The 12,531-nt window shown below is 44.0% G+C and overlaps 1 protein-coding gene across 5 annotated transcripts in view; it reads right to left on the reverse strand.

The window, feature by feature from the left end:
* Nucleotides 1-167: 167 nt before the first annotated feature.
* Nucleotides 168-12,531, reverse strand: part of LOC139542608 (neuron navigator 1-like) — a 97,986-nt gene continuing 85,622 nt past the window's right edge. For all 5 annotated transcript variants that reach the window (XM_071348277.1, XM_071348258.1, XM_071348286.1 and 2 more), the window contains 7 exons: nucleotides 6,784-7,019; nucleotides 6,331-6,485; nucleotides 6,138-6,209; nucleotides 5,740-5,936; nucleotides 5,249-5,367; nucleotides 4,821-5,030; nucleotides 168-4,455 (listed from right to left, as the gene is read on the reverse strand). In XM_071348277.1, coding sequence (XP_071204378.1) covers nucleotides 4,366-4,455; nucleotides 4,821-5,030; nucleotides 5,249-5,367; nucleotides 5,740-5,936; nucleotides 6,138-6,209; nucleotides 6,331-6,485; nucleotides 6,784-7,019 — 1,079 coding nt within the window. In that variant the 3' untranslated portion in view covers nucleotides 168-4,365. The remainder of the gene's footprint in view (nucleotides 4,456-4,820; nucleotides 5,031-5,248; nucleotides 5,368-5,739; nucleotides 5,937-6,137; nucleotides 6,210-6,330; nucleotides 6,486-6,783; nucleotides 7,020-12,531) is intronic.

Here is a 12,531-nt window from a genome sequence, read left to right on the forward strand (position 1 = left end):
GGGACCCCTATATACAGTTGCCTCTGTGGTCAGAGGGGTTTAACCTCCGTGTTTCACTCAGTTTCCTTTTTCTGATAAACCACGCTTATAAACACTGACATTCATTAAGCATTTGTTTGCATACTTTATGAAGAGCAAGTAAAATATATTCGCAATTATGAGACAAATCATATATATGACATTATTTTATTGACTCCGACGAACAGTGATAGGTGTATGGAAATGTTGTTTCAGAAGCATGCCGATATTCTACTCAATTCTGGAGGGATAAAGTTATTAATCTTGTAGTACGCCTATATGGAGTATTTTTTTCCTGAATGATTGTTGTCGCTTACAGTATGCTGAAGTATTTACAAGTTTACAATTATGATGTCATGTACAAAATAGATCAATGAGATTTACAAAGGATTCATTAGAAAAAGAAATCTCAAATATCAGCGTATTAAAAAGGAAAAGCTTAATCTATATAGTGAACCCCTAACGATAACGTAATGCTATTACATGTTCTGTTCACACACTCATGTACAACATTATTACCATTTTTATTTTGAGTCAATAACAAGCTTTGCAAAATAATTATGACTATTCAGCAACCTGTATTGGCCTTCATCAAGTGGCAATACTTCATTTAGAATAAATTCATATTCGTTAAGTTTTTACGAGGAACCTGATTATATTGAAATATTGATTTATCTTCGATTTTTTTTAAATCTAGTTTTTATTTTGAACTATGAACTTTGTTCTTGGATAATAGTTAAATTGTGCCGAACTGCAATTAGGGCCTAATCCGTTTTGACAACAAGCTGTAGAACCTCTAGAACCTAGGCTTACGCTGTCATATCCCTCTTGACCGACCTATGTTCAAATCCAGATTTTCTGTGTGCCACAAAGGTATAGCCCAGTGATCTAAAGCAGAGGTCCTACCACTTCCAATTAAGTCAAGTGGTGTCTTGTGGACCAATGATTTCATCACACATATTCTAACAACCTTCACATAGTTAGTCTACTCATAACACAAGGCATCCCTTCCATTTTTGAAGGTCACATACTCATTCTCTCTCATAATGCAACACTTGCATCACAATTCACATTAAGGCATAGTCAAGCGTGTCTGGTAACATATCATTTGGTCCAACTTACTGCAAGACTGGGGCAATGCAAATCAGAAGTAAACTGTGTCTGTTAGCTTTCAAAACAAATTTAAAACATTTTTTTCTTCTGATTGCCAAAACCAGTAAAAGTTGCTGCATAGTCCTGATACACAAGATTGTTATCAAACACACAGCACAGCCACTACAGAGCAACAGCCACAACGACCAGTGAGTGAGATGAAGAACAAACATAATGGCATTTGTTTACCTGCATACATAGATACAGGGTATACTATACTCTCATACTCTTCTGAATAGTAAAACAATGCAGTGTTTGTACAATGGCAAATTGGGAGCCTACATGATAGTTTTGTTTAAGTTAACGAGGCTAATTATTAAGATTATAGAAGGTCCAGATGGGTCTCATGGTGTCATTGTGAAACGGATAAGCCAAAGGGGCATTTTCCCCACATATGATTCATCACAGATTTCTTTCAACTTGTAAAAATGTGTCAGGTTGACATTTATTGGGATGAGTCTTGTCTTTGTGCCAGAACTGAGAGACTTCCACTAGATGGGCCAGCTGCAGAGTCAAAATTGGCTACATCATAAAAATGAATGTACAAATAAAAAATACCTTTTGGATTTAATTTATCAAGGTTAGGGTTAGGACATTAGGTTAGTAGTGTGGTTAATGTTAGAGGCTAGGTTTAACATTAGAGTTAATGACTTTGTGGCTGTGCTAGCTAGTAACCACTCTGCAGAGCTGCCACCAGAACAAGATACATAACACAAAACGCAAACCTGCAATAATGTGACCACACAGGGAAGCAAAAGCCATTTACTTCAAGTCATTCATAGTTTGATGTCATCAGATGGACTTTGGACTCATTAACAGTTTGATGTCATCAGATGGACTTTGGACTCATTAACAGTTTGTTGTCATCAGATGGACTTTGGACTTAATAATAGTTTGATGTCATTGATTTGATTAACAGTTTGATGCAAAAGCAAAACAACAAAAAAATACCATGTTTTAACGTATTCATGGTGGTTTAGTTCCACTTTGCTTAATAATGACCTTTAGTAGTTTGCAACATTTCTTTCTGTTGTGATAACCATTGTACAAAGAAAGCGATTGAACATTCATTTCACTGTTTATATACAGGTGACTTATGATCAAGAGATTATACATCATTAGTGTGGAGAGACCAAAGCACAGACATTCTCCTACATTGTTTCAGCATCAGTCGAAAACACTAATGTAACCCACTCTACTTTACAATTTCATTTTTTTATATCTTATTTTGATACGTTTATCTTCCTATATGTATGACTCTGAACTGGGAAATGGCCCTTGATCATTGCTGATGAGCAAATAGATTTTTCATCCATTTTATGCTGTGTCTGAATGGTCATTAACTAAACTGAAGATGAGCAAAGCAATATTATCAGTCAAAAAGTGAACAGCACCATTGGCAGCTACATTAGATGTAAGATTGTTAACCTGTGTCTGATTACAATGGTTTGTGGGGTGCAACAGAGAACTCATCCGTTCACTCACCCATCTTGGTGTAGGTCTAAAGACATGTTTTTTTGCAAGGAATGAGACAGTAGCTTTGTAAAAAGGCTACATTCAAAAGCACCTAAATGATCTGCAATGTTACATGGCCAACACATTGAGGAAAATATCTACATGTTAATTATTTTAAGCACTTTTATGCTCTGACCCCTAACCAGACAGTCAATATGCAAGATTACAGTAAAATATTTGGTTCAGCATATAAGATATTTGCACCATGCAACTAGTGTAGATAAAACTGAAATCAATATCTACATAAAGAATTGAGCACAGTAACTATATTGGATAATTGCGTGGAATATATTAGATGATACCTCACCATCTTAAAAATAGAAGTTGAGAAATATCTAAGCTATAAGCAAATAGCAGTTGCTCAAGCATTATTCATACAAAATAACTTTCTTAGTAATACCTGATTTATATGAAAGTAGTACTGTCATGGCCTTATTTCTTCAAAACAGGTAGTTAGATTTGAAATATATGTTCAGTCAAATAAATATAATGTATGCTGCCTGCAACAAACCGATGAAATAGTACCACAGAAGCTGAGATTAGTATGTACTGATTATTTTTCCCCCTGTTTTAGTAATGAGTATGACAGCGTTTGTAATTTTGCACAGATTTTGCCGTGAATGATAATGAAAGATATTAACCATAGGAAATAATCATGTGTCTGTGTTCTGCTCTGTTCAACCCTCTATTTTCTCACTTGACAAAGAAACCCTGATCATCACCATCTACCCTACCTGCAACATATTGTTATCTGTCAAATATAGTTAGATGACCTTTAAAATCACCCCGGAACCATGTGACCCCAGAACCATGTGAGGGAGGGACAAGAGAATGTCCTCGCACTACTCTACTCTGAGGCGATGGTTATGAAAGCAAAGCACCACGATTGAATACTGCTGTCCATCTCGAGGTGACCATCAGGAATATATGTATTAAGGCATTCAGTTTGTTAGAGCACAGAGTCAAAACAGTTCACCTAGTTATGTATAAGAGTTGCATATGTCTAAGATTTGGCCTTCAAAGAGTGATAGATAGATATGTATTCAGGACCAGGACTATACAACCTGACATGCCAACAACATGCCGTCATACTCTTTCCAATAAGCCCAAAACAGGTTTCAAACTGACTTGATTTTGCAGGCACATTGCAGGCCATGTTGCTGTTGTTGAGCAAAAGTGGATAAGCAAGAATGTGCTTTTTTGTCTTTTAAATATGCTGTTGGAAGAATCACCTGCTTAGACCAATGAGAGATGAGGATGAATTTCTAAAGAGTAATACTTATTATCTAGATAATTAGCACCTGTTTCTATTGAGGGCAGAAGTGATAGAGATACGTCTTCTGTAAAGAGAGAGAGACTTTATACTGTGAATATAATCTCTAGTTCAAGAAAAATCGACAGAGATAGAATATCTAAACATCGCTATAATGTCTTTTGGAATGACTTGGCATGATTGAATAAAGTTTAAAAACAACATAACAAAACAAAACGGCTTCTCAATCAATCAACCATATGGAGTATGATTGTTTTTTGCTAAGGTTCAAGATAAGTTACAAAATTAGCAGAAAACTATATTGGAAAGTTTTTGTTCCTGAATATTATACACTGAAGCTCACATAGGGGAAAAAATGTAGGGCTATTTGAAGTGCTAGGTTTTGAGTCTACAGTTGAAGTTGATGTTCAAAGTGTAGGGAGGCTGGGGTCCATTGTTTCTCTGTCCGGAGATTCAATGTAGTTGGCTGCCTCTTGCAACTTTAACAACATGGCCATCTGAATCAAAAGACAGAGGAGAGAAGAGTCAGAACAGGTGAATCATTTCAACTTAACTCTACACTACGTTCAGTATGGTGACAACGATACCTTCCAAGCACATACAGTAATAGAATTGCGACACAGACAAGGACAGAGAAGGCCTTACAGCAGGGCTGGGAAACAGGCGCCCCACAGTGTGTTTCAGGGTTTTGTTCCAGCCCTGCTCGTGTTGTATTCACCAGACTCAACTAATCAACAAATAATGCTCCTCAAATTTGACCACTATTAGGTGAATCAGGTGTATCGTTTCTGGACTACAACCAAATCCTACACACACTGTGGTACCTCCATGACCACAGTTGCCTACCCCCAGAGTGTCTCACCAGAGGGTCCAGGGTGTCCATGGAGCTGGGTGGGGTCTCCTTATTAAGAGGCCTGGCTGAGGCCTCGCTGGGCTGGCCGGGGCCTCCAGAGGTCATGCTGGGGGGAGGCAGGTGGAACAGCTTGGCCTGGTCCTGTTGGGCTGAGGGCCAGGGTAGGGTGCCCCTCACCCACTCCACTGGGTCCTCCCACACTGCCTTCTGACCATGCACCTGTGGCACAAAGCCACAACACCGTCATACACTGACCCAACCACTGTCCTATCCACATTTTTTCAGGACAAACTTGTAATTCATCTTGCCTGGTCCCAGATCTGGTTGTGCCGTTACGCTAAATGTTTGACGTGGCAATGACAATAGGAATTGGCAATACAGCACAGATCTGGGACCAGGCTATAATTGATCTACGAGGATAGTAAAATCTGTCTGACCTTAATGCCATCCTTGGCTCCTTCCTGCAGGTAGGGGATAATGGAGAGGTTCCACAGGTCAATGAACCAGGAGCGGAACTCCTCCACAGTCACAGGACAGGACAGGAAGAAGCATGGGCCTAGAGAGACGGAGAGAGAAGAGAGAGACAGAGAAAGAGAGAGATAGAGAAAAAGAGAGAGAGAGAGAGAGAGAGAGAGAGAGACAGAGAGAGAGAGCGAGACAGAGACACAGACACAGAGAGACAGAGAGGAAATAAAAGAGAGAATAAATCTATTAAAGATATCTTTCAATGACCACATCCAATCAAACACAGTCTGTGACCACAAGCTACAGACAGATCTCCAATATCTAACTAACTTTAGGCATCACTTGATTTGGATAATATATAGATTTAGACCTGTAGACCATCCATAGAGGACTATCCAAATTAAGTGTGACCTACCTTAATATTCCTGTATTATTTCTCCCGTAAAACAGAATGTTTTCCTACCGATGAGGAAGTCAGAGGTGCTGTGTTTCTCCAGGAAGGTGTGCAGGTGGTACCACAGCTTGGGTACCCAGTCCAGCACCCTGAGGAGGTCCTCGTTGGACAGGCTCCTCTCGTCCTCCGCCTCCATCAACTTCCTATGCAGGTAACGCACCAGGAAGCCATTGGCTGGCTCCACGTTATTGGAGAAGGTCACCATCCTGGGGGTCAGGGAGGGTCAAAGGTCAGGTCATGCGGTACATATCCTAAGGCACATTATTTAATGTACCTATAACATTAGACGTTTATCCCAATTTAAATATCTATCAAAGCATAGATTCATGGCAGGGATATAGCCTTCAATGAGGTGTTTTAAGACTGGGTCAAAACAATAACAAAACATGATTTGTCTGTTCAATTACCTGAAGCTGAGGTGCAGGCCATGGTTGGGGGTCATCTTCACTGGCTGGTTGGTAGTTCCAATGATGTAAGGACTGAAATAGACACAGAATCATCACAGATCAGACTAGAAACATAAATGTACCATAAATGGCGCTATAGATGTTTGATAAAAGGTTCCATTTCAGCTTCTGTTCAGTGTGTTAGTCCGCTCACCATTTGTGGTATTTGCAGGTGAGGGCCCCATTGACAAGCTCACTGATGGAAGTGGCATCATGTATATCATCCAGGATAACCACCAATGGGATTTCAGCTGTGCTGGTTTCCCGATCGATCTGATTGGCCAGGTTGGACAGGTAGAGTTGGAGATCCTGTTGAAAGGTACGGGAGCGAAAGAAGTCATGCTATGGTGTTAAATCACAAACCCAATGACAGTTGACTGTTTTCTAATACTCCTGAGCTGTAAGGTGTACAGGCTTTTGTACCAGCCCAGCAATAACACATCTGATGATTAGTGATAGCCTAAATGATTAGTTCATAATGTGCTGGGTCAGGTCAGTTACTAGTACTGGGCTGAAACAAAACCCTGCACATCCTATAGCTCCTCTCTAGAACTAGGAGTGAGGAACACTGTTGGCGTGTGTATGACACACACTGTCCTGTCCCCACCTTGCATGACTGGCGGTGCATGTTGAAGGTGACCACGATGCCGTCGGTGAGGTCTCGGCCGCTGCGGTCCACCAGGTACTCTGCCAGGTGGGAAGTGAGGTAGGTCTTGCCGGTGCCGCTGGGCCCAGACAGGATGAGGCGGCGGTGCTTCAGCAGCAGGCTGATGTAGTGTTGGCTCATGGGCTTGGGGATGAGCGTCTCAAACACCAGGCTGTCCACACACTTCTCCTTCAGACCTGCAGGACGCAGAGGTCAAAGTTCAAAAGTTTAACATTATAAATATTTATTTTCTGTTTAGTTTAAACACACAGTATTAAACAGAACAAACATGGGCATTGGCATCCTAGCAACATAACAAATAAAGTGTATGACAACACAGGTACAACGATTGTTTGGGTGTACAGCATTCCAAACATCCCTCCATTCAGCTGCTCACAGAGACCTCACAGAGACATACCGTAATTCAAGAGAAACACAAACTATCAAGCCATTTCTCCTAACATTGAGAGAATACACTAAACAAGAGGTTGAATGTTTGTAGTTAAAACAAGAAGTCCATCCATGTGAATGAAAATGTTCTGCTCAACGATTTACCGCATCACACGTCACGTCACCCTTCATAAACAACTAGGAGTGCAGAAATAATGTTCTGAAATAACTCCCAGATCAGAAGCAAGTAGTCTGTGCTCCTCCTTCTCCTCCGGCCTTCTCCTCCTCCCTCATGACTTCTCCTCCTCCCTCATGACATCTCCTCCTCCCTTATGACATCTTCTCCTCCCTCATGACATCTTCTCCTCCCTCATGACATCTCCTCCTCCTCCCTCATGCCCTCCTCCTCCCTCATTCTTTCTCCCCCTCCTTCATTCCTTCTCCCCCCTCCATTCCTTCTCCTCCTCCCTCATTCCTTCTCCCCCTCCCTCATTCCTTCTCCCCCTCCCTCATTCCTTCTCCCCCTCCCTCATTCCTTCTCCCCCTCCCTCATTCCTTCTCCCCCTCCCTCATTCCTTCTCCCCCTCCCTCATTCCTTCTCCCCCTCCTCCATGCCTCCATCCTACAGTGTGACATACCACCCCACATGTATAGGGTATTATATGTGTGTGTGTGTGTGTGTGTGTGTGTGTGTGTGTGTGTGTGTGTGTGTGTGTGTGTGTGTACATGTGTCTGAGGCCTGGGCCAGCTGGTCAAAATGCTTGAGCTGCCTGACACACAAGCTGCAACAGGATATTTCTCTGAACCCCTCCTTCTATCCCACCCATCCCTACTGCATTCCTTCCTAGCCAGGAGGAACAGACTGCCTACCCCTGCACCTCGACATTGGTTTAAAATCACTAATGGGCTCTGATACATATAGATTATAGTGGAATGGATCTATGTACACCACTGTTCTAGGAAAATGTGCTCCAAGAAACTAATCGGTCCAAGAAAATCTAATTGCCAAATGCCTGTCTGAGTTTATGTTTTCCTCTGGGTCTCCTGGGGGACGGAGGGAAGCCACACATTCTATTATTTCAATAATAAGGTAATCTGGAACATGGCGATAAGGGAGAGGTAGGGAGAGCTAGACACCACAAATCAGTCTCAGTCTGGCCCAGGCTGAGCCCCTGACGCTAAAGGGTACCAGGGGTCAGAGACAGGGGGGAGATAGAGTTGAGGCGATAACGAGGCAGACAAAATGAATTATGACACTTCACAGCGAAACATCCATCCCACTTGATATTTAACATGACATGTTAGTATTAAACATGACAAGCAGTCCAAATGTCTGGATAGTGTGAGCACCCTGGTCATAAATCATTCTGGATCTTAAGAAAACATCCCTTTCATCATTGTTCTGTGTGGAATGATGTGGATACTGTTTGGTTTCTGAAACAAAGGGCATGCTTTGAAAGTGGAATGGGAAACTTCCAAACATAACAGGAGATCTGAAAAGAGTGGACAGAAAATCCAGAGAGGAGATAAGGAGGTGAATGTCCATTAGACCAGATAGACGAACTCAGAACCTAAAACGTGGTGAAATTACCTGTGGGGTGAACATTAAGTCTGTTGACTGTTTGCTGACCCCAAATGGATCTAAGACAGGCTAGGCACAAGCTGCTATTTATTTGCCGTTCACAAAAAATCGTTGCTCAAAGAAAACACACACACAAAAAAATTACTTCTACTGTGATAATCAGCTAATAGTACATAAACAAATACCCTCTCCTTCAGAGGGATATTGTTCCTCACCAGAAACAAACTGCAGATTGCAGAGTTGCAGAGTGATAAAGGGCACCCTTTTCTTACCTACCAATGCATAAATCATGTTTTGTTCCCAGAAATAGAAACATTGAGTAAATCCATTTGAGGTCAAAAAATAACGTTCCACCACGGGAGGTGAGTGGCAGGTCGGTCGGTGGCAGGTCGGTCGGTGGCAGGTCGGTCGGTGGCAGGTCGGTCGGTGGCAGGTCGGTCGGCGGCAGGTCGGTCGGCGGCACGTCGGTCGGCGGCACGTCGGTCGGCGGCACGTCGGTCGGCGGCACGTCGGTCGGCGGCACGTCGGTCGGCGGCACGTCGGTCGGCGGCACGTCGGTCGGCGGCACGTCGGTCGGCGGCAGGTCGGCGGCACGTCGGTCGGCGGCAGGTCGGTCGGCGGCAGGTCGGTCGGCGGCAGGTCGGTCGCGGCAGGTCGGTCGGCGGCAGGTCGGTGGCCTGTCGGTCGGTGGCCTGTCGGTCGGTGTTAGGTCGGTCGGTGATAGGTCGGTCGGTGATAGGTCGGTCGGTGATAGGTCGGTCGGTGATAGGTCGGTCGGTGATAGGTCGGTCGGTGATAGGTCGGTCGGTGATAGGTCGGTCGGTGATAGGTCGGTCGGTGATAGGTCGGTCGGTGATAGGTCGGTCGGTGATAGGTCGGTCGGTGATAGGTCGGTCGGTGATAGGTCGGTCGGTGATAGGTCGGTCGGTGATAGGTCGGTCGGTGTTAGGTCGGTCGGTGGTAGGTCGGTCGGTGGTAGGTCGGTCGGTGGTAGGTCGGTCGGTGGTAGGTCGGTCGGTCGGCGGCAGGTCGGTCGGCGGCACGTCGGTCGGCGGCAGGTCGGCGGCAGGTCGGTCGGCGGTCGGTCGGTCGGTCGTTGGTAGGTCGGTCGGTGGCAGGTCGGTCGGTGGCCTGTCGGTCGGTGATAGGTCGGTCGGTGTTAGGTCGGTCGGTGCAGGTCGGTCGGTGGCCTGTCGGTCGGTGGTAGGTCGGTCGGTTGCAGGTCGGTCGGTGGCACGTCGGTCGGCGGCACGTCGGTCGGCGGCACGTCGGTCGGCGGCAGGTCGGTCGGTGGCACGTCGGTCGGTCGGTGGTAGGTCGGTCGGTGGCAGGTCGGTCGGTGGCACGTCGGTCGGTGGTAGGTCGGTCGGTGGCACGTCGGTCGGTGGTAGGTCGGTCGGTGGCACGTCGGTCGGCGGCACGTCGGTCGGTGGTAGGTCGGTCGGTGGCAGGTCGGTCGGTGGCAGGTCGGTCGGTGGCACGTCCGGTCGGTGGCAGGTCCGGTCGGTGGCAGGTCGGTCGGTGGCACGTCCGGTCGGTGGCAGGTCGGTCGGTGGCACGTCCGTCGGCGGCAGGTTGGGGAGAACGTGCTTATATTAATGACTGGAGCTGAATAGGTGGAATGGATTCAAATACATGGTTTCCAGGTGTTTGATGCCATTCCATTTGCTCCGTTACGTAAATTATTATGAGCTGTTCTCCCTTCAGCAGCCTCCTGTGCTGTCCATACATGTTTGCCCAAGAAGCGGTCAGAAAGACCTGGACCTGAATCCTGAATGCCAAAACTTTCAGGAGATAAAGGTGCTCAAAGTTGACCCATTTTGCCATTCCCACCATACCATGAGACATCATCACTGGAAAAGATTAATGGTTGAGTGTGATATTATTTAAATGAAACAGGGTTGTCAAACTACTTTAGAATTTCTTGAAAACATTTGTTTCACATTTTACATCATCTAAGGTTTTTGTCTTGTGCCCATCATTGGTTGAGACACAACATGCTCTTGAATACAGGGTGGGTGTCATTTCAATCATAGAAATAGAATTCAACAGCGTTGCAGTTCTTGACACACTGAAATCGGTGCACCTGGCATCTACTACCATACCCCGTTAAAATGCACTTAAAAATGTTGTCTTGCCCATTCACCCTCTGAATGGTACCTATGCACAATCCATGTCTCAATTGTCTCAAAGCTTAAAAATCCATCTTTAACATGTCCCCTCACCTTCATCTACACTGATTTACTGTTGATTTAACAGGTGACATAAATAAGCGGTCATAGCTTTCACCTGGATTCACCCGGTCAGTCTATGTCATGGTTTTGTACACTAAGTTTATATCGATGTGTACCCAATGCCGCCCGTCATCTCTGATTATCTGCCGGGTGTGCAATATCAAGTGTACCTACAGGCTATTTAGTGTGATCTCAATCAAATGATCAATAGCCTACAGGCTATAGGCTACGAAGAGCATGCCTGGAGAAGCACAGAGCAAAGTTATATTTCTAAGATAGCTGCTGCTATGGTGTAAATAAATCTAGGCTGCATTCACTGCAATGGATACTCCAACGCTGAGCCCCGGCCTGCTCTGCTCTTCCTGATAAAAACATGTTTTGTGCTGCCTAACCAATGACTGTGCTTTGTAGGGCTACCGTGGCAGGTCAGGAGGAGAATCAAATAATTATTCAGAAAAATTTGTTTGATTAAAAAATGCAATATCTTGCACACAGACTAGCCTATAGCCTATGTTCTGTTCAGTTTGAGAAGGGGAGCGTGAAGATGAGGAGGACCGGAGGTCAACTTTACCACCTTGCTACTACTATAATTTAATAAATAAAAACAATATGTTTCTTGCCCATGATATATATATATATATATATTTCAGAGTTATTGACCTCACAATAAGCCAAATTCGACTAACTTACATTGCGGTGCTGAAATTTGAGGCAGCAGCCGCGTCACAATCAATCAGAAACAGACAGCTGACGGTGCTGAAAGTAGCCATAATTCATTTAAACCGTCTTCATTTTAATTAGACCTAACAAGAGGGCGTTGTGTTGGAGCCTATTCATTCCTATTTAACAAATAAGAGGTAGACTACCTGTTTGACAGATGAAATTAGGCTATAGGCTTCTATCTTAGTCAATTCCTCACCCACCATGAACTCTTTAAATAGCCTACTGTACCTCTGTGTCAATGAAGGGCTGTTAAGTTCAAAACAGGACTTGAATTGAGGGGGTATGACTGGATATGCCATAGGCCTACCTTTTATAAAAGAAATGGCAAAAAGCAAAGGACTACCCATTGTTAGCTTAAGATTTTGAAGAAAATAAAACAGATTTGATTATATAAAGTGATCTAAGACAGCGCTTTGGTCCGCAGTGATTTACACTAGAAACAAGCTGTAAAATACCTGGGAAATATGTGACTCCGATGCAGAAGTGGTATCATTGTTTTGTTTCTTTGACATTCAGAAAAAATTGACTTTGCTTGGGAAGTAATCTAATTCCTGTCACTATCATTTGATTAAGCTATTGACTTTCTGTACAGTACAGTAGATGCTTAAACCCAGACAGCTTTTAGGGAAACACTTGTAATCTTTTCTAATTGGGTTAAGCCACAGAAGAAGAGCGGCCAGCAGTTAAAGCTTACATTTTTCACCGTCGGTAGGTCTAATCTGTCTGGAGTGGAAAGGTAGGCCTGACTTTGGAAAGTAACATGCTCAGATTCCTAATGAC

Source organism: Salvelinus alpinus, chromosome 2 (genome assembly GCF_045679555.1).
Source record: "Salvelinus alpinus chromosome 2, SLU_Salpinus.1, whole genome shotgun sequence".
NCBI classification, from domain to species: domain Eukaryota; kingdom Metazoa; phylum Chordata; class Actinopteri; order Salmoniformes; family Salmonidae; genus Salvelinus; species Salvelinus alpinus.